Source organism: Staurois parvus, unplaced genomic scaffold (genome assembly GCF_062004578.1).
Source record: "Staurois parvus isolate SC_StPar_1 unplaced genomic scaffold, SC_StPar_1.0 ptg001079l, whole genome shotgun sequence".
Classification (NCBI taxonomy): Eukaryota; Metazoa; Chordata; class Amphibia; order Anura; family Ranidae; genus Staurois; species Staurois parvus.
This window is the reverse complement of record NW_028318875.1, coordinates 859,052-885,887: the sequence shown is the minus strand read 5'-3', so window position 1 is coordinate 885,887 and position 26,836 is coordinate 859,052. Positions and strand designations below refer to the sequence as shown.

The 26,836-nt window shown below is 52.9% G+C and overlaps 2 protein-coding genes across 3 annotated transcripts; both read left to right on the top strand.

The window, feature by feature from the left end:
* Positions 1-1,034: 1,034 nt before the first annotated feature.
* Positions 1,035-7,497, top strand: LOC149440507 (uncharacterized). The gene is made up of 6 exons (XM_089658512.1): positions 1,035-1,107; positions 1,836-1,984; positions 2,505-2,633; positions 2,720-2,843; positions 3,257-3,560; positions 5,152-7,497. The coding sequence occupies exons 2-6, from the start codon at positions 1,901-1,903 to the stop codon at positions 6,368-6,370; spliced, it is 1,860 nt and encodes a 619-aa protein (XP_089514638.1). The 5' UTR covers positions 1,035-1,107; positions 1,836-1,900; the 3' UTR covers positions 6,371-7,497.
* Positions 7,498-21,833: 14,336 nt separating this feature from the next.
* Positions 21,834-25,968, top strand: LOC149440506 (uncharacterized). 2 transcript variants are annotated; one of them, XM_089658553.1, is made up of 5 exons: positions 21,834-21,931; positions 22,682-22,782; positions 22,893-23,027; positions 23,113-23,236; positions 24,410-25,968. In XM_089658553.1, exons 2-5 carry the CDS (start codon positions 22,687-22,689, stop codon positions 25,921-25,923), a joined length of 1,869 nt encoding a protein of 622 aa, XP_089514679.1. In that variant the 5' UTR covers positions 21,834-21,931; positions 22,682-22,686; the 3' UTR covers positions 25,924-25,968. The 2 variants fall into 2 exon arrangements, with proteins under 2 accessions (XP_089514679.1, XP_089514678.1); XM_089658552.1 differs by having other exon boundaries at positions 21,871-22,782.
* Positions 25,969-26,836: the final 868 nt, after the last annotated feature.

Below are 26,836 nucleotides of genomic sequence, written 5' to 3'. Positions count from 1 at the left end.
GAGGGGTAGCAATACAATCCGTGTCAAGTCCCGTCAAAATGGATATTTTATTAGGGTTGGTTTCATAGTGTTGCAACCACTTCTTCAGGAGATGTTATAACCAACTGGGATCACTACGTATTTCATAGACTTGCAACCACTTTTTCAGGAGATGCTATGACCAACACTACATTTTTATGGTCATCACTACGCGTTTTGTAAACTTGCAACCACTTCTTCAGGAGATGCTATAACCAACACTACATTTTTATGGTCATCACTACGCGTTTCGTAAACTCGCAACCACTTCTTCAGGAGAGGCTATAACCAACACTACATTTTTATGGTCAATGGGATCATTACGTGTTTCATAATTTACAACCACTTCTTCAGGAGATGCTATAACCAACACTACATTTTTATGGTCAATGGGATCATTACGCGTTTTGTAATTTGCAACCACTTCTTCAGGAGATGCTATATCCAACTGGGATCACTAAATATTTCATAGACTTGCAACCACTTCTTCAGGAGATGCTATGACCAACACTACATTTTTATGGTCAATGAGATCACTACACATTTCATAGACTTGCAACCACTTCTTCAGGGGATGCTATAACTAACACATTTTTATGGTCATCACTACGTGTTTCGTAGACTTGCAACCACATCTTCAGGAGATGTCTAGAACATTATAGATATAATGCCAGGCCATGCCACAAAGTGAGTTTGTCAACACAGCATAGGAATGATACAGGATTCTAGTTTGAGAAGCTCCGGGGTGTCCTTGATGTTCAGAGAAGGCCGTGTTTAGACATTGTAGTCCACGACTTTCATGGACAGAGTCTGGAAAGAAGGACATTATGGGTTATTATCGTTGTGACTACGAATATAAATTATTACAGATCATTGTGGAAGAAAACATCATCCGCTACTGGTCAGGCTAACCACAATAAATGAACACTGCGGTTCTTGTACTCTCCAGAAGATGGCGACATCAGGTACTTTAACTGCTCCTAGGCACACAGACAGGAAGTGATGTCAGGTATAAGTAGGAAGTTCCGGGTGAGAGGTGAGTCAGGAGGAAGTAGAGAGGAGACATTGCTGGAAGTGGCAGCAGAGGAGGTAAGATCTGATTTTATATTTACACCCAGTAACCCCCCATCATGTCTGTCCTCTTCTTCCACAGCCATGCCTGTCCTCTTCCTCCATTGTCATGTCCGTCCTCTTCCAACATCATAACGTCCGTCCTCTTCCTCCACAGTCATGCTCATTCTCTTCCTCCATCGTCATGCTCATCCTCTTCCTCCACTGCCACGTTCACCCTCTTCCTCCATAGTCACGTCCGCCGTCTTCCTCCAACGTGATTGTCCGCCCTCTTCCTCCATCATCGTGTCCGTCCTCTTCCTCCACTGTCACGTTCGTCCTCTTCCTCCACTGTCACGTTCGTCCTCTTCCTCCACTGTCACGTTCGTCCTCTTCCTCCACTGTCACGTTCGTCCTCTTCCTCCACTGTCACGTTCGTCCTCTTCCTCCGTCGTCACGCCCGTCCTCTTTCTCCGTCATCATGTCCGTCCTTTTCCTCCACTGTCACGCCCGCCCTCTCCCTCCACCGTCACAGGATGTCTTTTATCTCCAGCAGATGTTGATACACTCAGATATATATTACAATGAAGTATGATTACAACGACACCCTGTTACTCAGGTCAAATATTGAAAAAGACCACAAAAAAGATTCTGCTAATCTCATGTAGCCAATTACAAACACCGGCAACCACAGACCGAGCTGAGAAGACAAATGCGGGGAAAGTGGCTCCTCTGGGTAAATTATTTGAATTCTGTTTTGTCTTCAGCATTGACAGGTAAATGTTGACTTCTTCAGAGCTATAAGGAAACGCGGTCATAGATCACATGACCAATGAGGATGGATGAGAAGCAGAGTCACATGACTGAGAGGATACTAAACCTCACCCTGGAGATCATCTACCTGCTGACCGGAGAGGTGAGGAGGATTCTGGGAGGTCACATGACATCACTTTCATCTCTATTAATAAAACACAGACCTGACTGGAGAGGTGAGGAGGATTCTGGGCGGTCACATGACATCACACAGACCTGACCGGAGAGGTGAGGAGGATTCTGGGAGGTCACATGACATCACACAGACCTGACCGGAGAGGTGAGGAGGATTCTGGGAGGTCACATGACATCATGCTCATCTCTATTAATAAAACACAGACCTGACCGGAGAGGTGAGGAGGATTCTGGGAGGTCACATGACGTCACTCTCATCTCTATTAATAAAACACAGACCTGACTGGAGAGGTGAGGATTCTGGGAGGTCACGTGACATCACTCTCATCTCTATTAATAAAACACAGACCTGACCGGAGAGGTGAGGAGGATTCTGGGAGGTCACATGACATCACTCTACTCTCTATTAATAAAACACAGACCTGACCGGAGAGGTGAGGAGGATTCTGGGAGGGTTATTTGACTTTAATTCTATTTTTTCAATGCAGATTTTTCCTTTTGTTACGCCTGGCAACCAGGTGACCATCACAGTTCCTCAATTCCTAACCCTTAAGAGAAAAAACAGGCAGAAGATTCTAGACGTCACCAGTAAGATCACGGAGCTGCTGACAGGAGAGGTGAGCGGTGCCGGGAATTCTGGGACATTCTCCAGTAATAGACAAGGGATGTGTCTGGATGGTGACTGTATCATTGTGTGTGTCAGGTTCCTATAAGGTGTCAGGATGTCGCTGTCTATTTCTCCACGGAGGAGTGGGAGTATTTAGAAGGACACAAGGATCTCTTCAAAAATGTTAAAGTGGAAAATGAGGAGACCTTCACGTCACCAGGTAAGGGGAGACCAGGTTGTTGTTACATTGTAGTGACATTGAGTGTAAATGCAGTATTTTAAGGAGATTAAGAAATCCCCATAATGTCCTGTTCCCAACAAATGAGGAGGAGATACTGGACACCATATGAAAGGTCCATCTCCATTCCTCAATATAACGTCACGTTCCCAACAAATGAGGAGGAGATACTGGACACCATATGAAAGGTCCATCTCCATTCCTCAATATAACGTCATGTTCCCAACAAATGAGGAGGAGATACTGGACACCATATGAAAGGTCCATCTCCATTCCTCAATATAACGTCATAGACTGGCATTATGAGTCTACTGAATTCCACACCAGAGATGTGTGATGATGCTTACTACTAAATGCAATTTGTACGTTAATCATTTAAAATCTCTTTCCAACAGATGGACCTTCTATCTGGAATATCTCGAAGGATCATATTATGTCCTCTCCAGTTCATAACGCTGTAGATAATAGGATCATACAATATTCCCCAGAAGTAAAGCATGCTGCTGAAAATCTAGATCACAGACTTTACGTGGTGGGTCAATCATTAGATCCTTCTAATCGTGAGGAACCTTCTGAACTTCATACTGATACCCCAAAAATATATACAGGAGTTCTCAGTGTGGATGGCTCAGGAGATCTCTCCAATCCTGAGGAACCTTCTGATAGGTTACATTCCAATACCCCAAATATTTACATACAGTTGTGACCAAAATTATTCAACCCCCACTGAAATTGAGTGTTTTGGCCAGTTTGACATTGCTTTTGATCATTCAGTCATCTTGCTTACATTTACATTAAAGAGGCACTTGTAGGTCAGACAAATATAACATAACAGTTATAATGAAATAACCACAAATGTCTTTTCTGTGCTCACAGCATTATCAGTTTTATTCAACCCCCAAGTGACATTCAATCTTAGTACTTAGTACAGCATCCTTTTATAGTTATAACAGCTTTTAAACGTGAAGCATAGCTTGACACAAGTGTCTTGCAGCGATCTACGGGTATCTTCGCCCATTCTTCATGGGCAAAGGCCTCCAGTTCAGTCACATTCTTAGGCTTGCGCACTGCAACTGCTTTCTTTAAGTCCCACCAGAGGTTCTCAATCGGATTTAAGTCTGGTGACTGCGATGGCCACTCCAAAATGTTCCAGCCTTTCCTCTGCAACCATGCTCTAGTGGACTTGGAGGTATGCTTGGGATCATTGTCCTGTTGAAAGGTCCAACGTCTCCCAAGCCTCAGGTGTGTGACGGACTGCATCACGTTTCCATCCAATATCTCCTGGTACTGAAGAGAATTCATGGTACCTTGCACACGCTGAAGCTTCCCTGTACCTGCAGAAGCAAAACAGCCCCAAAGCATGATTGACCCTCCACCATGCTTCACAGTAGGCAAGGTGTTCTTTTCATCAAAGGCCTTGTTCTTCCTCCTCCAAACATAGCGTTGATCCATGGGCCCAAACAGTTCTAATTTTGTTTCATCAGTCCACAGAACACTATCCCACAACTTTTGTGGTTTGTCCACATGGCTTTTGGCATACTCTTCTTATTCTTTGGAGACAGCAAGGGGGTACGCCTGGGAGTTCTGGCACGGAGGCCTTCATTACGCAGTGTGCGTCTTATTGTCTGGGCTGAAACTTCTGTACCCACATCTGACAAATCTTTTCTCAGTTCCTCAGCAGTCACACGGGGACTTCTCTCCACTCTACGCTTCAGGTAGCGCACAGCAGTCGAAGTCAGCATCTTCTTTCTGCCACGACCAGGTAGCGTTTCAACAGTGCCCTTTGCCTTGAATTTGCGAATGATGCTTCCTAAGGTGTCTCTTGGTATGTTTAACATCTTTGCAATCTTCTTATAGCCATTGCCCTTCCTGTGAAGAGAAATCACCTCTTCTCTTGTCTTCCTGGACCATTCTCTTGCCTTCACCATGTTTGTAACCACACCAGTAAATGTCTAGAAGGAGCTGAGTATCACAGTCATTTTAAAGCTGCCTAATTGGTGCTTATTATGCTTGATTGCTGCTCGGTGACATCCACAGGTGTTTTCAATACCTGATGGAAAGCACCTGTATGAACCTCTGTTCTTCAGAGTGGTAGTCTTTAAGGGGTTGAATAATTGTGGCAATGAAGAAACCACATAAGAACCATTTACTACTGTATTACATAAACAATTGATGTCATTTTAGTTGCATTTGGGTAGTTACAACGTCCTTGTAGGATTTGATTCTGAATACAATTCCAAATGTACACTATAGTCCCTAAACCCCTTTACAGCATTGGGGGTTGAATAATTTTGGTCACAACTGTAGGAGTTCATAGTTTCGAGAGGTCACCAGATCCTTTGAATTCTGAGGAACCTTCTGAAAAGTTCTGTTCTGATACCCCAAATGTTTGGTCAGAAGTTCTCATCGGGATTAAATCAGAAGATTCCTTCCATCCCGAAGAACCTGCTTGTAAGTTCCATTCTATTACCCCAAGTCTCCTTCCAGGAATCTATGTTGGAGATAGGACACGAGATCCTTCTAATCCCAAGGGATCATCTCATGGTCATTCAGATACTCCTTTACTCAAATTCGAAGAAATATTCCCCTATCCCATGGTTGATAAATGCTTAACATCGACGTCAGTTCTCTCTGTACATCAGAAGGAGAACGCAAAAGAGCGACCGTTCCCATGTCCTGAGTGCGGGAAATGTTTCTATTCAAAATCCCATCTTGTCAGTCATACAAAAGTCCACAGTGGAGTGCGGCCGCATGCCTGCCAAGAGTGCGGGAAACGTTTTCTTTCGAAATACCACCTTACAAGACACCTAAGTCATCACACCGGAGCGCGCCCACATTCCTGCCCAGAGTGCGGGAAATCTTTCTTACAGAAGTACAACCTTCGCAAGCATCTGAGATGCCACACGGGGGAAAGGCCCTACGTGTGCACGGAGTGTGACCAGTCTTTTATGCAGAAAGAGCATTTAGTGAGGCACTTTAAAATTCACACGGGCGAGAAACCTTTTTCATGCTCAGAGTGCGGGAAATGTTTCGCCTTTAAAGAGTGTCTTATGAGGCACAATAAGATTCACACTGGAGTGCGGCCATATTGTTGTTTAGAGTGCAGGAAATGTTTCTCTCAGAGAGGAGACCTTCTTACACATCAGATTGGGCACCGGGGCGAGAGGCCTTTTTCATGTTTGCAATGCGGGAAGTGTTTTACGAGAAGACAGAACCTAATGAGACATGAAAGATTTCACGCTGGTTTGCGTCCGTATTCTTGCAGGGAGTGTGGAAAATGTTTCGCTCTGAAAGCACACCTTCTTAGACACCAGAAAATCCACACAAAGGAGTTTCCATATTCATGTGTGGAGTGCGAGAAATCGTTCCGTGACAAAAGAAACCTCATCACGCACCAAAGAAGGCACACGGGCGAGCGCCCGTTCTCATGTTCGAAGTGTGAAAAATGTTTTGCTCGGAAAGATAGTCTCATTAGGCATTGCAAAAATCACCCCGGGGTGCTGACCTAGCCGGGATTTACCTAGATATCTGGCTGAGCTTCCCCTGTCATGTATTTAGTGCGAGAAATGTTTAAGTGAGAAACAAGACCTCTCTGGACAACTGACAAGTCACAAAGTGAAATGATCTAATCAGACTAGACACCACAAAATTTGACTGTGTCTCTGCAGCCTCTCTTCCCCCCCCCCCTTCTTTGTGACTGTGTCCCTGCAGCCTCACCCCCTCCCTCCTTTGTGACTGTGTCCCTGCAGCATCCGCACACAGAGGTGGATGTAATCATCCATTTTGCCCAAAACCCCTCCATTTTGTTTCTCTCCCAAATCAGCTTTCCTCATCCCCCCTCCCTCTCTGTTAAGTGACATGTGGTCTGTTTGATGGAGATCACAGGCAGCAAACTCATTGGGAGGGCGTCATGGTTATAAATCTCACACACTATCTGGTGCCCCTTTGTCTAAGAGACTCCTGCTGGAGAGGGCTCGTAAAGCCATAAACCAAGTCCTTCACTGAGCTCAAAGACATTACAGAGGGTCGCAAAAACAGACTTACATTTAAAAGCTCATTTTTTCATATAAGTTTATATCTTCAAATAGGACATAATTACCTAAACATGGAGCACATATTCGGAAGGCTCACTTTGATACAAGTCTCCTGGTATATTAAACCCCCTATCTGGCATATACAGGAGCGCAGACAATATACAGAATATTACATGTGTCCAGGGTAAGTTATGAACCATAATATAATTTGAGCAGGCTTTGGTCATAGCCTGAGGTCTCCACCTACAACTCCCTCCCCAAATGAGGCGATTGGTTCTCTGTTTCAGGGAGACACCCTGTGGAGTTGCTAGAAAAAGCTGAGCGGAGTTAAGTTTAGTTGAAGAATTCTCCCTTTTTAACATTGGAACCAACTTTGGGAGATAAGGCGCCCTTCTGCTCAAAAAACTTGAAAGCTGCTTACCCCAAGGCTGACGGCAAGTACTTTATCCCTCTAAACTTCTCTCTGTTATCTCTTTGCTGTGCTATTGCTTTCTGTATATTTATATATATATATATATATATATTGGCTACATCTTTTCTGTAAATATTTTTATTGCACCCTTTTGACCTTTTAATAATAAATCTTACTTTCTGAAAGTGTTGTACTGTTTCTAAAGCTCTTTAATGCAAACTAAGAACCCGTCTCTGAAGAGCGCTACTGTGTGTGTTTTAAATTTCGGTATATCTCTGCCTGCGGTGACAGTGGTATACAGACGCTTATTCCAACATCATAGTGTTATTGCTGATATTGCTGAGTTTCCTCTTTCTCTGTATAAAAAGGTGGTGTTGGCAGTGTGAAGGGTTAATTGCGTAATTAGAAAATATTCCTGCGCCAATGCAAAATAAATAAATCAATATTCTAAATTGCTGCTGTGCAAAAATGTGAATACACAAATAGTGATATTTATAAATAAACAGCACAAAATAGACCTACATACAAATATTAGTAAATCACAAAACATTAATGTCCCATGTTCATTAGTGAATGTCTTATATCAAAAATCTTCAATAAAAACACCACAGGACCACTTTTGATGAGGACTGGGGATTCCAAATCATCTTAGGATCAAAGAAAACTTCCACCTATCACCTGTGCACACCAACATCAAATGCACTCACCAGATATTGGCGAATGAGAAGCCTTTAAGGATATTGGGGAATCCTAAACCCTCTTTTCATCAGCTCTATGGTAGCCTACACCACCAGGTTCAGATCTTCTTTCAGGTCCTCACTGCAGCTTTCTAATTTGCCAGATCAATATTGAGACAAAAGACAAATTCCAGCCAGATGGTTGTGAGAATCCTGGAATATGCGGCTGTGAGCTGGTTCTTATCATCAGGCTGGTATTGGCTTAATAAATGTGCCCTTTACAAGCTGATAAAATGTGAGTGGCCTGGATTTTGTCTTTTGTCTCAATATTGATCAGGCAATATTACACTATATAAGTTTTTTTTTTCTTTGGTGATACGGTGGAGCAAATTAGAAAGCTGCGGTGAGGACCTGAAAGAAGATCTGAACCTGGTGGTGTAGGCTACCATAGAGCTGATGAAAAGAGGGTTTAGGATTCCCCAATATCCTTAAAGGCTTCTCATTTGCCAATATCTGGTGAGTGCATTTGATGTTGGTGTGCACGGGTGATAGGTGGAAGTTTTCTTTGATCCTAAGATGATTTGGAATCCCCAGTCCTCATCACAAGTGGTTCTGTGGTGTTTTTATTGAAGATTTTTGATATAAGACATTCACTAATGAACATGGGACATTAATGTTTTGTGATTTACTAATATTTGTATGTAGGTCTATTTTGCGCTGTTTAATTGCGTAATTAACCTGACCCAGTAACAATTGCTCTCAGGCTGCAGGTACATCAATTGTGGTCCATTAGCTGGAAAATCGTTGTGCAGGGTGCAGCTGGGCGTGGCATTGTTACGCACATGACAGCGCGGTCTTAGATTGGCTAGTCCTTTGGTCATGAGTTTGGTGAGAAGGGCTGGAGTCTGATGCCGTAATCGTCACACCCCTCTCCTGTGTGACTGTGTCTCTGCAGCCTCTCCCCCCCCTCCTGTGTGACTGTGTCTCTGCAGCCTCTCCCCCCCCTCCTGTGTGACTGTGTCTCTGCAGCCTCTCCCCCCCCCTTCTGTGTGACTGTGTCTCTGCAGCCTCTCCCCCCCCTCCTGTGTGACTGTGTCTCTGCAGCCTCTCCCCCCCCCCCCCGTGTGACTGTGTCTCTGCAGCCTCTCCCCCCACTCCTGTGTGACTGTGTCTCTGCAGCCTCTCCCCCCCCTCCCCGTGTGACTGTGTCTCTGCAGCCTCTCCCCCCCCCTCCCCGTGTGACTGTGTCTCTGCAGCCTCTCCCCCCCCCCTCCTGTGTGACTGTGTCCCTGCAGCCTCTTCCCCCCCCCCCCCCTCCTGTGTGACTGTGTCTCTGAAGCCTCTCCCCCCCCCCCTCCTGTATGACTGTGTCTCTGCAGCCTCTCTCCTGTGTGACTGTGTCTCTGCAGCCTCTCCCCCCCCCCCTCCTGTGTGACTGTGTCTCTGCAGTTTCTCCCCCCCCCCTCCTGTGTGACTGTGTCTCTGCAGCCTCTACCCCCCCCCCCTCCTGTGTGACTGTGTTTCTGCAGCCCCCCCCTCCTGTGTGACTGTGTCTCTGCAGCCTCTCCCCCCCCCCTCCTGTGTGACTGTGTCTCTGCAGCCTCTCCCTCCCCCCTCCTCCTGTGTGACTGTGTCTCTGCAGCCTCCCCCCCCTCCTGTGTGACTGTGTCTCTGCAGCCTCCCCCCCCTCCTGTGTGACTGTGTCTCTGCAGCCTCTCCCTCCCCCCTCCTCCTGTGTGACTGTGTCTCTGCAGCCTCCCCCCCCTCCTGTGTGACTGTGTCTCTGCAGCCTCTCCCCCCCCCCTCCTGCGTGACTGTTTTCCTGCAGCCTCTCCCCCCCCCCCCTCCTGTGTGACTGTGTCCCTGCAGCCTCTCCCCCCCCTCCTGTATGACTGTGTCTCTGCAGCCTCTCCCCCTCTCCTGTGTGACTGTGTCTCTGCAGCCTCTCCCCCCCTCCTGTGTGACTGTGTCTCTGCAGCCACTCCCCCCCCCCCTCCTGTGTGACTGTTTCTCTGCAGCCTCTCCCCCCCTCCTGTATGACTGTGTCTCTGCAGCCTCTCCCCCTACCTCCTGTGTGACTGTGTCTCTGCAGTTTCTCCCCCCCCCCTCCTGTGTGACTGTGTCTCTGCAGCCTCTACCCCCCCCCCCCTCTTGTGTGACTGTGTTTCTGCAGCCCCCCCCCCTCCTGTGTGACTGTGTCTCTGCAGCCTCTCCCCCACCTCCTGTTTGACTGTGTCTCTGCAGTTTCTCCCCCCCCCTCCTGTGTGACTGTGTGTCTGCAGCCTCTCCTGTGTGACTGTGTCTCTGCAGCCTCTCCCCCCCCCCCTCCTGTGTGACTGTGTCTCTGCAGCCTCTTCCCCCTCTCCTGTGTGACTGTGTCTCTGCGGCCTCCCCCCCCCCCCCCTCCTGTGTGACTGTGTCTCTGCAGCCTCTCCCCCCCCCCCTTCTGTGTGACTGTGTCTCTGCAGCCTCTCCCCCCCGTGTGACTGTGTCTCTGCAGCCTCTCCCCCTCTCCTGTGTGACTGTGTCTCTGCAGCCTCTCCCCCCCTCCTGTGTGACTGTGTCTCTGCAGCCTCTCCCCCCCCCTTCTGTGTGACTGTGTCTCTGCAGCCTCTCCCCCCCGTGTGACTGTGTCTCTGCAGCCTCTCCCCCTCTCCTGTGTGACTGTGTCTCTGCAGCCTCTCCCCCCCTCCTCTGTGACTGTGTCTCTGCAGCCTCTCCTGTGTGACTGTGTCTCTGCAGCCTCTCCCCCCCCCCTCCTGTGTGACTGTGTCTCTGCAGCCTCTCCCCCCCCCCCCATCTGTGTGACTGTGTCTCTGCAGCCTCTCCCCCACCTCCTGTGTGACTGTGTCTCTGCAGTTTCTCCCCCCTCTCCTGTGTGACTGTGTGTCTGCAGCCTCTCCTGTGTCACTGTGTCTCTGCAGCCTCTCCCCCCCCCTCCTGTGTGACTGTGTCTCTGCAGCCTCTTCCCCCTCTCCTGTGTGACTGTGTCTCTGCAGCCTCTCCCCCCCCCTCCTGTATGACTGTGTCTCTGCAGCCTCTCCCCCTCTCCTGTGTGACTGTGTTTCTGCAGCCTCTCCCCCTCTCCTGTGTGACTGTGTCTCTGCAGCCTCCCCCCCCTCCTGTGTGACTGTGTCTCTGCAGCCTCTCCCCCCCCCCTCCTGTGTGACTGTTTCTCTGCAGCCTCTCCCCCCCTCCTGTATGACTGTGTCTCTGCAGCCTCTCCCCCTACCTCCTGTGTGACTGTGTCTCTGCAGTTTCTCCCCCCCCCCTCCTGTGTGACTGTGTCTCTGCAGCCTCTACCCCCCCCCCCTCTTGTGTGACTGTGTTTCTGCAGCCCCCCCCCCCTCCTGTGTGACTGTGTCTCTGCAGCCTCTCCCCCACCTCCTGTTTGACTGTGTCTCTGCAGTTTCTCCCCCCCCCCTCCTGTGTGACTGTGTGTCTGCAGCCTCTCCTGTGTGACTGTGTCTCTGCAGCCTCTCCCCCCCCCCCCCTCCTGTGTGACTGTGTCTCTGCAGCCTCTTCCCCCTCTCCTGTGTGACTGTGTCTCTGCGGCCTCCCCCCCCCCCCTCCTGTGTGACTGTGTCTCTGCAGCCTCTCCCCCCCCCCCCTTCTGTGTGACTGTGTCTCTGCAGCCTCTCCCCCACCTCCTGTGTGACTGTGTCTCTGCAGTTTCTCCCCCCCTCCTGTGTGACTGTGTCTCTGCAGCCTCTCCCCCCCCCCTTCTGTGTGACTGTGTCTCTGCAGCCTCTCCCCCCCGTGTGACTGTGTCTCTGCAGCCTCTCCCCCTCTTCTGTGTGACTGTGTCTCTGCAGCCTCTCCCCCCCTCCTGTGTGACTGTGTCTCTGCAGCCTCTCCCCCCCCCTTCTGTGTGACTGTGTCTCTGCAGCCTCTCCCCCCCGTGTGACTGTGTCTCTGCAGCCTCTCCCCCTCTCCTGTGTGACTGTGTCTCTGCAGCCTCTCCCCCCCTCCTCTGTGACTGTGTCTCTGCAGCCTCTCCTGTGTGACTGTGTCTCTGCAGCCTCTCCCCCCCCCTCCTGTGTGACTGTGTCTCTGCAGCCTCTCCCCCCCCCCCATCTGTGTGACTGTGTCTCTGCAGCCTCTCCCCCACCTCCTGTGTGACTGTGTCTCTGCAGTTTCTCCCCCCTCTCCTGTGTGACTGTGTGTCTGCAGCCTCTCCTGTGTCACTGTGTCTCTGCAGCCTCTCCCCCCCCCTCCTGTGTGACTGTGTCTCTGCAGCCTCTTCCCCCTCTCCTGTGTGACTGTGTCTCTGCAGCCTCTCCCCCCCCCTCCTGTGTGACTGTGTCTCTGCAGCCTCTCCCCCCCCTTCTGTGTGACTGTGTCTCTGCAGCCTCTCCCCCTACCTCCTGTGTGACTGTGTCTCTGCAGTTTCTCCCTTCCCTCCTGTGTGACTGTGTCTCTGCAGCCTCTCCCCCTACCTCCAGTGTGACTGTGTCTCTGCAGTTTCTCACCCCCCCTCCTGTGTGACTGTGTCTCTGCAGCCTCTCCCCCCCCCCCCCTTCTGTGTGACTGTGTCTCTGCAGCCTCTCCCCCCCCGTGTGACTGTGTCTCTGCAGCCTCTCCCCCCCCCCCATCTGTGTGACTGTGTCTCTGCAGCCTCTCCCCCTACCTCCTGTGTGACTGTGTCTCTGCAGTTTCTCCCCCCCCCCTCCTGTGTGACTGTGTCTCTGCAGCCTCTCCCCCCCCTCCTGTGTGACTGTGTCTCTGCAGCCTCTCCCCCCCCCCCGGCCGTCTGTGTGACTGTGTCTCTGCAGCCTCTCCCCCACCTCCTGTTTGACTGTGTCTCTGCAGTTTCTCCCCCCCCCTCCTGTGTGACTGTGTGTCTGCAGCCTCTCCTGTGTGACTGTGTCTCTGCAGCCTCTCCCCCCCCCTCCTGTGTGACTGTGTCTCTGCAGCCTCTTCCCCCTCTCCTGTGTGACTGTGTCTCTGCAGCCTCCCCCCCCCTCCTGTGTGACTGTGTCTCTGCAGCCTCTCCCCCCCCCTTCTGTGTGACTGTGTCTCTGCAGCCTCTCCCCCTACCTCCTGTGTGACTGTGTCTCTGCAGTTTCTCCCCCCCCTCCTGTGTGACTGTGTTTCTGCAGCCCCCCCTCCTGTGTGACTGTGTCTCTGCAGCCTCTCCCCCCCCCCCTTCTGTGTGACTGTGTCTCTGCAGCCTCTCCCCCCCCGTGTGACTGTGTCCCAGCAGCCTCCCCCTCCTGTGTGACTGTGTCACTGCAGCCTCCCCCATCCTTCTGTGTGACTGTGTCTCTACAGCCTCTCCCCCCCTCCTGTGTGACTGTGTCTCTGCAGCCTCTCCCCCCTCCTCCTGTGTGACTGTGTCTCTGCAGCCTCTCCCCCTCTCCTGTGTGACTGTGTCTCTGCAGCCCCCCCCCCCCCCCTCCTGTGTGACTGTGTCTCTGCAGCCTCTCCCCCCCCACCCCCATCTGTGTGACTGTGTCTCTGCAGCCTCTCCCCCACCTCCTGTGTGACTGTGTCTCTGCAGTTTCTCCCCCCCCTCCTGTGTGACTGTGTTTCTGCAGCCCCCCCCCCTCCTGTGTGACTGTGTCTCTGCAGCCTCTCCCCCCCATTCTGTGTGACTGTGTCTCTGCAGCCTCTCCCCCCCCGTGTGACTGTGTCTCTGCAGCCTCTCCCCCCCCCCATCTGTGTGACTGTGTCTCTGCAGCCTCTCCCCCACCTCCTGTGTGACTGTGTCTCTGCAGCCTCTCCCTCCCCCCTCCTGTGTGACTGTGTCTCTGCAGCCTCTCCCCCCCCCCTCCCGTGTGACTGTGTCCCAGCAGCCTCCCCCCCCCCCTCCTGTGTGACTGTGTCCCAGCAGCCTCCCCCCCCCCTCCTGTGTGACTGTGTCTCTGCAGCCTCTTCCCCCCCCTCCTGTGTGACTGTGTCTCTGCAGCCTCTCCCTCCCCCCTCCTGTGTGACTGTGTCTCTGCAGCCTCTCCCCCCCCCCTCCTGTGTGACTGTGTCTCTGCAGCCTCTCCCCCCCTCCTGTGTGACTGTGTCTCTGCAGCCTCCCCCCCCCCCTTCTGTGTGACTGTGTCTCTGCAGCCTCTCCCCCTACCTCCTGTGTGACTGTGTCTCTGCAGCCTCTCCCCCCCTTCTGTGTGACTGTGTCTCTGCAGTTTCTCCCCCCCCTCCTGTGTGACTGTGTTTCTGCAGCCCCCCCCCCCCTCCTGTGTGACTGTGTCTCTGCAGCCTCTCCCCCCCCTTCTGTGTGACTGTGTCTCTGCAGCCTCTCCCCCCCCTTCTGTGTGACTGTGTCTCTGCAGCCTCTCCCCCCCCCCCCCATCTGTGTGACTGTGTCTCTGCAGTTTCTCCCCCCCCTCCTGTGTGACTGTGTCTCTGCAGCCTCTCCCCCCCCCTCCTGTGTGACTGTGTCTCTGCAGCCTCTCCCCCCCCCCCCGGCCGTCTGTGTGACTGTGTCTCTGCAGCCTCTCCCCCACCTCCTGTTTGACTGTGTCTCTGCAGTTTCTCCCCCCCCCCTCCTGTGTGACTGTGTGTCTGCAGCCTCTCCTGTGTGACTGTGTCCCTGCAGCCTCTCCCCCCCCCTCCTGTGTGACTGTGTCTCTGCAGCCTCTTCCCCCTCTCCTGTGTGACTGTGTCTCTGCAGCCCCCCCCCCCCCCCCCTCCTGTGTGACTGTGTCTCTGCAGCCTCTCCCCCCCCCTTCTGTGTGACTGTGTCTCTGCAGCCTCTCCCCCTACCTCCTGTGTGACTGTGTCTCTGCAGTTTCTCCCCCCCCCTCCTGTGTGACTGTGTTTCTGCAGCCCCCCCCCCCTCCTGTGTGACTGTGTTTCTGCAGCCCCCCCCCCCCTCCTGTGTGACTGTGTCTCTGCAGCCTCTCCCCCCCCTTCTGTGTGACTGTGTCTCTGCAGCCTCTCCCCCCCCCGTGTGACTGTGTCCCAGCAGCCTCCCCCTCCTGTGTGACTGTGTCACTGCAGCCTCCCCCCCTCTCCTGTGTGACTGTGTCTCTGCAGCCTCTCCCCCTCTCCTGTGTGACTGTGTCTCTGCAGCCTCTCCCCCCCCTCCTGTGTGACTGTGTCTCTGCAGCCTCTCCCCCCCCCCCCCATCTGTGTGACTGTGTCTCTGCAGCCTCTTCCCCACCTCCTGTGTGACTGTGTCTCTGCAGTTTCTCCCCCCTCTCCTGTGTGACTGTGTGTCTGCAGCCTCTCCTGTGTGACTGTGTCTCTGCAGCCTCTCCCCCCCCCCCCTCCTGTGTGACTGTGTCTCTGCAGCCTCTTCCCCCTCTCCTGTGTGACTGTGTCTCTGCAGCCTCTCCCCCCCCCTCCTGTGTGACTGTGTCTCTGCAGCCTCTCCCCCCCCCTCCTGTGTGACTGTGTCTCTGCAGCCTCTCCCCCCCCTTCTGTGTGACTGTGTCTCTGCAGCCTCTCCCCCTACCTCCTGTGTGACTGTGTCTCTGCAGTTTCCCCCCCCCCCTCCTGTGTGACTGTGTTTCTGCAGCCCCCCCCCCCTCCTGTGTGACTGTGTCTCTGCAGCCTCTCCCCCCCCTTCTGTGTGACTGTGTCTCTGCAGCCTCTCCCCCCCCTTCTGTGTGACTGTGTCTCTGCAGCCTCTCCCCCCCCCCCCATCTGTGTGACTGTGTCTCTGCAGCCTCTCCCCCACCTCCTGTGTGACTGTGTCTCTGCAGTTTCTCCCCCCTCTCCTGTGTGACTGTGTGTCTGCAGCCTCTCCTGTGTGACTGTGTCTCTGCAGCCTCTCCCCCCCCCCCCTCCTGTGTGACTGTGTCTCTGCAGCCTCTTCCCCCTCTCCTGTGTGACTGTGTCTCTGCAGCCCCCCCCCTCCTGTGTGACTGTGTCTCTGCAGCCTCTCCCCCCCCCCTCCCGTGTGACTGTGTCCCAGCAGCCTCCCCCCCCCTCCTGTGTGACTGTGTCTCTGCAGCCTCTTCCCCCCCCTCCTGTGTGACTGTGTCTCTGCAGCCTCTCCCTCCCCCCTCCTGTGTGACTGTGTCTCTGCAGCCTCTCCCCCCCCTCCTGTGTGACTGTGTCTCTGCAGCCTCTCCCCCCCTCCTGTGTGACTGTGTCTCTGCAGCCTCCCCCCCCCCCCTTCTGTGTGACTGTGTCTCTGCAGTTTCTCCCCCCCTCCTGTGTCTCTGCAGCCTCTACCCCCCCCCTCCTGTGTGACTGTGTCCCAGCAGCCTCCCCTCCCCCTCCTGTGTGACTGTGTCTCTGCAGCCTCTTCCCCCCCCCCTCCTGTGTGACTGTGTCTCTGCAGCCTCCCCCCCCGTGTGACTGTGTCCCAGCAGCCTCCCCCTCCTGTGTGACTGTGTCTCTGCAGCCTTTCCCCCCCCCCCTCCTCCTGTGTGACTGTGTCTCTGCAGCCTCCCCCCCTCCTTTGTGACTGTGTCTCTGCAGCCTCTCCCCCCCCTCCTGTGTGACTGTGTCTCTGCAGCCTCCCCCCTCCTGTGTGACTGTGTCTCTGCAGCCTCTCCCTCCCCCCTCCTCCTTTCTGACTGTGTCTCTGCAGCCTCTCCCCCCCCCCTCCTGTGTGACTGTGTCTTTGCAGCCTCCCCCCCCCTCCTGTGTGACTGTGTCTCTGCAGCCTCCCCCCCCCCCTCCTGTGTGACTGTGTCTCTGCAACCTCTCCCCCCCCCCTCCTGTGTGACTGTGTCTCTGCAGCCTCTTCCCCCTCTCCTGTGTGACTGTGTCTCTGCAGCCCCCCCCCCTCCTGTGTGACTGTGTCTCTGCAGCCTCTCCCTCCCCCCTCCTGTGTGACTGTGTCTCTGCAGCCTCTCCCCCCCCCTCCCGTGTGACTGTGTCTCTGCAGCCTCTCCCTCCCCCCTCCTGTGTGACTGTGTCTCTGCAGCCTCTCCCCCCCCCCTCCTGTGTGACTGTGTCTCTGCAGCCTCTCCCCCCCTCCTGTGTGACTGTGTCTCTGCAGCCTCCCCCCCCCTTCTGTGTGACTGTGTCTCTGCAGCCTCTCCCCCTACCTCCTGTGTGACTGTGTCTCTGCAGTTTCTCCCCCCCTCCTGTGTCTCTGCAGCCTCTACCCCCCCCCTCCTGTGTGACTGTGTCCCTGCAGCCTCCTTCCCCCCCCTGTGTGACTGTGTCCCAGCAGCCTCCCCTCCCTCTCCTGTGTGACTGTGTCTCTGCAGCCTCCCCCCCCCCTTCTGTGTGACTGTGTCTCTGCAGCCTCCCCCCCCCCGTGTGACTGTGTCCCAGCAGCCTCCCCCTCCTGTGTGACTGTGTCTCTGCAGCCTTTCCCCCCCCCTCCTCCTGTGTGACTGTGTCTCTGCAGCCTCCCCCCCTCCTGTGTGACTGTGTCTCTGCAGCCTCTCCCCCCCCTCCTGTGTGACTGTGTCTCTGCAGCCTCCCCCCTCCTGTGTGACTGTGTCTCTGCAGCCTCTCCCTCCCCCCTCCTCCTGTGTGACTGTGTCTCTGCAGCCTCTCCCCCCCCCTCCTGTGTGACTGTGTCTTTGCAGCCTCCCCCCCCCCTCCTGTGTGACTGTGTCTCTGCAGCCTCCCCCCCCCCTCCTGTGTGACTGTGTCTCTGCAGCCTCTCCCTCCCCCCTCCTCCTTTGTGACTGTGTCTCTGCAGCCTCTCCCCCCCCCCCCCCCCCCATCTGTGTGACTGTGTCTCTGCAGCCTCTCCCCCACCTCCTGTGTGACTGTGTCTCTGCAGTTTCTCCCCCCTCTCCTGTGTGACTGTGTGTCTGCAGCCTCTCCTGTGTGACTGTGTCTCTGCAGCCTCTCCCCCCCCCCCTCCTGTGTGACTGTGTCTCTGCAGCCTCTTCCCCCTCTCCTGTGTGACTGTGTCTCTGCAGCCTCTCCCCCCCCCTCCTGTGTGACTGTTTCTCTGCAGCCTCTCTCCCCCCCCTCCTGTGTGACTGTGTCTCTGCAGCCTCTCCCCCCCCCTCCTGTGTGACTGTGTCTCTGCAGCCTCTCTCCCCCCCCTCCTGTGTGACTGTGTCTCTGCAGCCTCTCCCCCCCCCTTCTGTGTGACTGTGTCTCTGCAGCCTCTCCCCTTACCTCCTGTGTGACTGTGTCTCTGCAGTTTCCCCCCCCCCCTCCTGTGTGACTGTGTTTCTGCAGCCCCCCCCCCCTCCTGTGTGACTGTGTCTCTGCAGCCTCTCCCCCCCCTTCTGTGTGACTGTGTCTCTGCAGCCTCTCCCCCCCCCATCTGTGTGACTGTGTCTCTGCAGCCTCTCCCCCACCTCCTGTGTGACTGTGTCTCTGCAGTTTCTCCCCCCTCTCCTGTGTGACTGTGTGTCTGCAGCCTCTCCTGTGTGACTGTGTCTCTGCAGCCTCTCCCCCCCCCCCCTCCTGTGTGACTGTGTCTCTGCAGCCTCTCCCCCCCCCCCCCTCCTGTGTGACTGTGTCTCTGCAGCCTCTTCCCCCTCTCCTGTGTGACTGTGTCTCTGCAGCCCCCCCCCCCCTCCTGTGTGACTGTGTCTCTGCAGCCTCTCCCTCCCCCCTCCTGTGTGACTGTGTCTCTGCAGCCTCTCCCCCCCCCCTCCCGTGTGACTGTGTCCCAGCAGCCTCCCCCCCCCCCTCCTGTGTGACTGTGTCTCTGCAGCCTCTTCCCCCCCCTCCTGTGTGACTGTGTCTCTGCAGCCTCTCCCTCCCCCCTCCTGTGTGACTGTGTCTCTGCAGCCTCTCCCCCCCCCCTCCTGTGTGACTGTGTCTCTGCAGCCTCTCCCCCCCTCCTGTGTGACTGTGTCTCTGCAGCCTCCCCCCCCCCCTTCTGTGTGACTGTGTCTCTGCAGCCTCTCCCCCTACCTCCTGTGTGACTGTGTCTCTGCAGTTTCTCCCCCCCTCCTGTGTCTCTGCAGCCTCTACCCCCCCCCCCTCCTGTGTGACTGTGTCCCAGCAGCCTCCCCTCCCCCTCCTGTGTGACTGTGTCTCTGCAGCCTCTTCCCCCCCCCCTCCTGTGTGACTGTGTCTCTGCAGCCTCCCCCCCCCCCGTGTGACTGTGTCCCAGCAGCCTCCCCCTCCTGTGTGACTGTGTCTCTGCAGCCTTTCCCCCCCCCCCTCCTCCTTTGTGACTGTGTCTCTGCAGCCTCTCCCCCCCCCTCCTGTGTGACTGTGTCTTTGCAGCCTCCCCCCCCCCCCCCCTCCTGTGTGACTGTGTCTCTGCAGCCTCCCCCCCCCCTCCTGTGTGACTGTGTCTCTGCAACCTCTCCCCCCCCCTCCTGTGTGACTGTGTTTCTGCAGCCTCTTCCCCCTCTCCTGTGTGACTGTGTCTCTGCAGCCCCCCCCCCTCCTGTGTGACTGTGTCTCTGCAGCCTCTCCCTCCCCCCTCCTGTGTGACTGTGTCTCTGCAGCCTCTTCCCCCCCCCTCCTGTGTGACTGTGTCTCTGCAGCCTCTCCCTCCCCCCTCCTGTGTGACTGTGTCTCTGCAGCCTCTTCCCCCCCCCTCCTGTGTGACTGTGTCTCTGCAGCCTCTCCCTCCCCCCTCCTGTGTGACTGTGTCTCTGCAGCCTCTCCCCCCCCCCCTCCTGTGTGACTGTGTCTCTGCAGCCTCTCCCCCCCTCCTGTGTGACTGTGTCTCTGCAGCCTCCCCCCCCCCCTTCTGTGTGACTGTGTCTCTGCAGCCTCTCCCCCTACCTCCTGTGTGACTGTGTCTCTGCAGTTTCTCCCCCCCTCCTGTGTCTCTGCAGCCTCTACCCCCCCCCCCCTCCTGTGTGACTGTGTCCCTGCAGCCTCCCTCCCCCCCTGTGTGACTGTGTCCCAGCAGCCTCCCCTCCCCCTCCTGTGTGACTGTGTCTCTGCAGCCTCCCCCCCCCTTCTGTGTGACTGTGTCTCTGCAGCCTCCCCCCCCCCCCCCCGTGTGACTGTGTCCCAGCAGCCTCCCCCTCCTGTGTGACTGTGTCTCTGCAGCCTTTCCCCCCCCCTCCTCCTGTGTGACTGTGTCTCTGCAGCCTCCCCCCCTCCTGTGTGACTGTGTCTCTGCAGCCTCTCCCCCCCCTCCTGTGTGACTGTGTCTCTGCAGCCTCCCCCCTCCTGTGTGACTGTGTCTCTGCAGCCTCTCCCTCCCCCCTCCTCCTGTGTGACTGTGTCTCTGCAGCCTCTCCCCCCCCCTCCTGTGTGACTGTGTCTTTGCAGCCTCCCCCCCCCCTCCTGTGTGACTGTGTCTCTGCAGCCTCCCCCCCCCTCCTGTGTGACTGTGTCTCTGCAGCCTCCCCCCCCCCTCCTGTGTGACTGTGTCTCTGCAGCCTCTCCCTCCCCCCCCCCCTCCTGTGTGACTGTGTCTCTGCAGCCTCTCCCTCCCCCCTCCTCCTTTGTGACTGTGTCTCTGCAATCTCTCCCCCCCCCCCCTCCTGTGTGACTGTGTCTCTGCTGCCTCTCCCCCCCTCCTCCTATGTGACTGTGTCTATGCAGCCTCTCCCCCCCCTCCTGTGTGACTGTGTGTCTGCAGCCTCTCCCCCCCCTCCTGTGTGACTGTGTGTCTGCAGCACCCCCCCCCATGTCTCTCCCTGTCCTATATGGTTGATATCAGTTTATGTAACACACAACTGCCGTCTCATGTCTATATGATAATTAAATCCGACGTTTCCTCCCTGCATATTTTCCCTTTTTCTGAGTTGCATCATCATGCTAATGATATGATATCGTTACTGGGTCTCTGTGGTTCTCTATGCAGTGCAGGCAGATCATGGCTGGTGTGAGTGGCCAGAAGGATCCCGTGCATACCTCATAAAGACATCACAGCCCCCTGCCTCGGCCCTTCTCTCTGGAGCCCTCAACGCTGACGCAAGCATTTGGCTCGTTCTTGGGAGGAGTTATACAAATATCAAAGTGCCCTGATTGGTGGATGGCACAGTGGGCGTGGTCATGCAGGACGCTTTTGCATGCATACAACCCTAAATAACATTGAGCCTCCTTTATTGAAATCCAATGATTGAAAGGGGCGGAGCCAGGGACAGTCAGGCTGGGGATGAAAGCATTTGATGATGCTGAATGTCCTCCCGCTAGGAAATGTGATGGGATTTATATGTCTTGCTGCAGCTTCTAATGCACCATAGCCAAGCCCCAGTGTGCAGGATGTCTGATATCCCCCTAAGCTACATGTTCCATTGACCACGCCCTCTTCAAGGAGAATATGAAACCCCCCCCATTCCCAATGAAGTGACCGGCCTCAAGTGATACACAGAGATGGAACATATGTTGTACCTGTTTATCTGTAGCTCGTCTCCTCTACAGCCATTCAAACTGCACAATTTATAAAACTTCTCTGAGCTTTCAGAAAACAGGAGGCGGGGAGCTGTTACACTTACACTCTTTAAAGTTACACTCAGAGAAGCGAGTTCTTAGAGCTGATTGGAGGGAAGGAAATGGGCACCCCCCCTCCACTGTCAATCACAGGCTGAGTACTGGAGCTGCGTGAATACGCAACAACGCATCTTTAACATTACAAAAGAAACCCAACACCCCCTCTCCCCCCCCCCCCTTCCATAGTACAAAAATGGGGAGAGGAGGAGGTGTTCTGTAGTCCTGCTATAGGGTGACAACACTGCTCTTTCATAAAGTCCAGTGACTGTGCGTTGTCTCCATAGGACAGGAAGTGGCAAGATTAGCAGGTGAGAATAAAAGGGGGGAAAAAGCCTGGCAAAAGAAAACAAACGCAGCCACCACATCCATGGGTAAGCCACCGTATATTACATCTTGGTTCTTGGGATTACAAATACTTTTACATTTTACTTTTAGAACCAGAAATCTGCCTTCTGTAGAAAGAGTCCGGCAAGAAGGACCTCCGGGGCCACACTATGGAAGGGACACCATCCGCCCCCTGGGCAGACCACCCCGAGGTCATCAGAGCTGCACTTATCACAGTCTCCACTAGATGGAAATCTTGGCTATATTCAGTGGCTGCACCTAGACAGGAAGTTAGGTCAGCTATAAAAAAGGAAGTTCTGGGTGAGAGGGGACTGTGGAGGAAGTAGAGAGGAGACATTGCTGGAAGTGGCAGCAGAGGAGGTAATGAGATCTGATTTTATATTTACACTAGTAACCCCCCGTCATGTCCGCCCTCTTCCTCCATCGTCATGTCCGTCCTCTAGCCTCTGGTTTATAGACTGGATACGTCCTAATTATAGAGCCATTTATCCAACCGTCCATCCAGAGCCTCTGGTTTTTAGACCGGATACATCCTAGATATAGAACCATTTATCCAACCGTCCATCCAGAGCCTCTGGTTTATAGACCGGATACGTCCTAAATATAGAACCATTTATCCAACCGTCCATCCAGAGCCTCTGGTTTATAGACCGGATACGTCCAAAATATAGAGCCATTTATCCAACCGTCCATCCAGAGCCTCTGGTTTTTAGACCGGATACATCCTAGATATAGAACCATTTATCCAACCGTCCATCCAGAGCCTCTGGTTTATAGACCGAATACGTCCTAAATATAGAACCATTTATCCAACCGTCCATCCAGAGCCTCTGGTTTATAGACTGGATACGTCCTAAATATAGAACCATTTATCTAACCGTCCATCCAGAGCCTCTGGTTTATAGACCGGATACGTCCTAAATATAGAACCATTTATCCAACCGTCCATCCAGAGCCTCTGGTTTATAGACCGGATACGTCCTAAATATAGAACCATTTATCCAACCGTCCATCCAGAGCCTCTGGTTTATAGACCGGATACGTCCTAAATGTAGAGCCAATAATCTATTAAGCTTATTAACTGTCTACAGAGATTTTCTACCTGTATAGATCACATGACCACACCAAAGATGATGGACAAGGACCCAAGTCAGATGACTGAGAGGTTATTAAACTTCACCCTGGAGATCATCTACCTGTTGACCGGAGAGGTGAGGAGAACTTTGGAAATGTCGCATGATAACCAATGTTATCTCTGTCACTGAAGAACATAGATGTGATGGGCATTCTGGGATTTCACATTAGCTTTATCTTTAAACAGCATTTTCCTCCTGTGAAGTCTGGTGACCAGGTGACCATCACAGTGCCTTCAGCTCACTCCCTGATACCTGAGAAATACAGCAACAAGAAGATTCTAGAAGTCACCAAGAAGATGATGGAGCTGCTGACAGGAGAGGTGAGCGGTGCCGGGAATCTGGGACATTCTCCAGTAACAGACAAGGGATGTGTCTGGATGGTGACTGTATCATTGTGTGTATCAGGTTCCTATAAGGTGTCAAGATGTCACTGTCTATTTCTCCATGGAGGAGTGGGAGTATTTAGAAGGACAAAAGGACCTCTACAAGGACGTCATGATGGACAATCAGCCGCCCCTCACATCACCGGGTAAGAGGACAGTGGAATATATATGGTAGGCTGGCAAAACAAGGGAAGCAGGTTTCTGCAATCTTATAATAAATGTAATCTTCAGTATTTTATTGATTGTCAACATGTTCTAGACACGTTTCCAACAAATGAGGAGGAGATACTGGACACCATATGAAAGGTCCATCTCCATTCCTCAATATAACGTCATATCCCCAACCAATGAGGAGAAGATACTGGACGCCATATGAAAGGTCCATCTCCATTCCTCAATATAACGTCATGTTCCCAACAAATGAGGAGATACTGGACACCATATGAAAGGTCCATCTCCATTCCTCAATATAACGTCATATCCCCAACCAATGAGGAGAAGATACTGGACGCCATATGAAAGGTCTGTCTCCATTCCTCAATATAATGTCATGTTCCAAACAAATGAGGAGATCCTGGACACCATATGAAAGGTCCATCTCCATTCCTCAATATAATGTCATGTCTCTAACAATGAGGAGATACTGTACACCATATGAAAGGTCCATCTCCATTCCTTAATATAATGTCATGTTCCCAACAAATGAGGAGGAGATACTGGACACCATATGAAAGGTCCATCTCCATTCCTCAATATAACGTCATGTTCCCAACAAATGAGGAGGAGATACTGGACACCATATGGAAGGTCCATCTCCATTCCTCAATATAATGTCATGTTCCCAACAAATGAGGAGGAGATACTGGACACCATATGGAAGGTCCATCTCCATTCCTCAATATTACGTCATGTTCCCAACAAATGAGATACTGGACACCATATTTAAGGTCCATCTCCATTCCTCAATATAATGTCATGACTCCAACAAATGAGGAGATACTGGACACCATATGAAAGGTCCATCTCCATTCCTTAATATAACGTCCTGTTCCCAACAAATGAGGAGGAGATACTGGACACCATATGGAAGGTCCATCTCCGTTCCTCAATATAATGTCATGTCTCCAACAAATGAGGAGACACTGGACACCATATGGAAGGTCCATCTCCATTCCTCAATATAATGTCATGTCTCCAACAAATGAGGAGATACTGGACACCATATGGAAGGTCCATCTCCATTCCTTGGCTTCATTTCATAGTAGACCTCTATTACCAATAAATGTGTTTCCTATACTAATTATGAAATCTCCTTCCAGTAGGAGGACACGAAGTTTGGAATACCTCAGAGGAACATCTCATGTTCCCTCCAGACTACACCACAGTAGATACCAGGACCCTACAATGTTCTCCAGAAGTAAAGCCCACTGCTCAGAATATTCATCGAACCATTTACTGTGCAGATATATCGAAGTCTCCATATTCTATGGGCACTTCTTACAATTTTCCAACTGATACCTCAAGTTTCCATCCTGGAGTTCATGAGGTGGGCGGAGCAGCAGATCTAACTCGCCTTGAGTTTCCCTTCGATAAGTTCCATGCTATCACCCCGAATATTTTCCCGCGATTTCACCTTGCAGACGGGATGCTAGATCCTTACGATCCTGAGGAACCTTCTCATGACAACTTGGACGCTGTTGTGGTGAAGGTCGAAGAGATCTTTCCATATTCTATGGATGATGACTGCTTAACCTCAGCCTCAACTCTTGCCGCACACCAGCAGACGAATGCGGAGAAATGCAGTCCGTTTTCATGTTCCGAGTGCGGGAAATGTTTCATTACGGAATCCTACCTTGCCTGTCACCAAAAAGTTCACAGTGGCGTGCTCCCCAATCCGTGCTTGGAGTGCGGGAAAAGTTTCGAATCCAAATCGCAACTTACAAGACACTTAATCAATCACACTGGAGTGCGGCACTATTCCTGCCCGGAGTGCGGGAAATCCTTCTTGCACAAAAGCGACCTGGCCAGGCACCTGAGGCATCACACGGGGGAAAGGCCTTATGTGTGTCCGGAGTGCGGTTTGTATTTCATGCAGAAAGGTCACCTGACGAGACACCTCAAGGTTCACACAGGCGAGAAACCTTTTCTGTGTTCGGAGTGCGGGAAATGTTTTCCTCGGAAAGATACGTACATAAATCACCAGCAAATCCATGCGAACAGGAAACCGTTTGCATGTAAAGAGTGCGGGAAATGTTTTGCAGTCGGGGGCATGCTTCTTCTACACCAGCGAACCCACGCAAGGGAGGAGCCAACGCAACCTGAACGCGGGAAACCCTCCAAACCAACACCCAAGCTTCAAAGCGTTGACCTGGTTGAAGATTTTTTTCCGTGCTCAGAGGGCGGGGTGTCGGCCCTTGTGGGACCTCAGGGAGGACCCTCCGGACGCGGCCTCGGTACCCGTGTCCAAGTCCACCCCGGTGAGAAGCCGTTTTTGTGTTTAGAGTGTGGGAAAAGTTACAGTCAGAAAAGACACCTCCTAATACATCAGAGAATTCACACGGGCAAGCTGCCTTTTAAATGTGCAGAGTGCGGGAAATGTTTCAACGAGAAAAGGTACCTTGTCAATCATCAAAGGAATCACATCGGCGTGCGCCCTTTTTCTTGCTCACAGTGCGGGAAGAGTTTTACGTGGAAAGAGAGTCTTATAAGGCACAAGAAGTTTCACAACGGGGTACGGCCGCATTGCTGTTCGGAGTGCGGGAAAGGTTTCACTCAGAGAGGAGACCTTCTGAGACACCAGAGGACCCATGTGGACAAGATTTTTTCATGTTAAGAGGGCGGTTTCAAAAAAATGTTTTAATAAAGACCGGTAAAATCCCCTGTGGGTGAGTGTTCTTTTCATTGTCAGGGAGGGAGACTTTACACGGGAGAGGAGCCCGTCATGTCTGGAGTGCGGGAAATTGTTTCATCCTCTTGTCACACTAGAAAATACATGTGTGAGTGGTGAGGGCACCTTTACAGTCCACTGTGTGGGAAATGTTTATTTAAAAAAAACAAGTCCTGTGACACCAGAGAATAGGCATAGGTGAGCATCCCTTTTTATGCCCATTGTGCGGGAAATGTTTTCTTCTTAAACAAGTCCTCAGTTACACCAGAGAATATACAGGTGAGGGCACCTTTACAGTCCACTGTGCGGGAAATGTTTATTTAAATTATTATTATTATACAGTATTTATAAAGCGCCAATAGTTCGCTCAGTGTTGTACATTACAAAGGGGGACAGAACATGTGACAGAACAATAACAATACAATGCAAAACATGAGGGGATCGAGGGCCCTGCTCTTTCGAGTTTACAATCTAGGAGGGAGGGGATGGTGGTACAGGAGGAAATAGCTGTGGGGGATGGAGTGGTAGAAAGAGTGGAGGAGGTCAGCAAGTTAGCAGGGGGTGGGGTAGGCTTCCCTGAAGAGATGGGTTTTCAGGGTGCACCTAAAGGAGAGGAGAGTAGGTGATAATCTGATGGGTTGGGGCAGGGAGTTCCAGAGGATGGGTGACACCCTGGAGAAGTCCTGGAGGCGGGCATGGGAGGAGGAGACCAGGGAACTAGAGAGAAGGAGGTCTTGTGAGGAGCGGAGTGTGCGTGCTGGGCGGTACTTGGATATTAGGTCAGTGATGTAGTTCGGGGCAGTATGGTGGACAGCTTTGTACGTCAGTGTTAGGATTTTGAATTTGATCCGTTGCGTAA

What these genes read in the sequence shown, in the direction of transcription:
- LOC149440507 (XM_089658512.1), top strand. Translation starts at nt 1,901, where the DNA reads ATGAGGATGGATGAGAAGCAGAGTCACATGACTGAGAGGATACTAAAC. An exon ending in CGGAGCTGCTGACAGGAGAG is followed by an intron (nt 2,634 to 2,719) that starts GTGAGCGGTGCC and finishes TGTGTGTGTCAG; the next exon opens with GTTCCTATAAGGTGTCAGGA. An exon ending in ACCCCAAATATTTACATACA is followed by an intron (nt 3,561 to 5,151) that starts GTTGTGACCAAA and finishes GGGTTGAATAAT; the next exon opens with TTTGGTCACAACTGTAGGAG.
- LOC149440506 (XM_089658553.1), top strand. Translation starts at nt 22,687, where the DNA reads ATGACCACACCAAAGATGATGGACAAGGACCCAAGTCAGATGACTGAG. An exon ending in TGGAGCTGCTGACAGGAGAG is followed by an intron (nt 23,028 to 23,112) that starts GTGAGCGGTGCC and finishes TGTGTGTATCAG; the next exon opens with GTTCCTATAAGGTGTCAAGA. An exon ending in GCCGCCCCTCACATCACCGG is followed by an intron (nt 23,237 to 24,409) that starts GTAAGAGGACAG and finishes ATCTCCTTCCAG; the next exon opens with TAGGAGGACACGAAGTTTGG.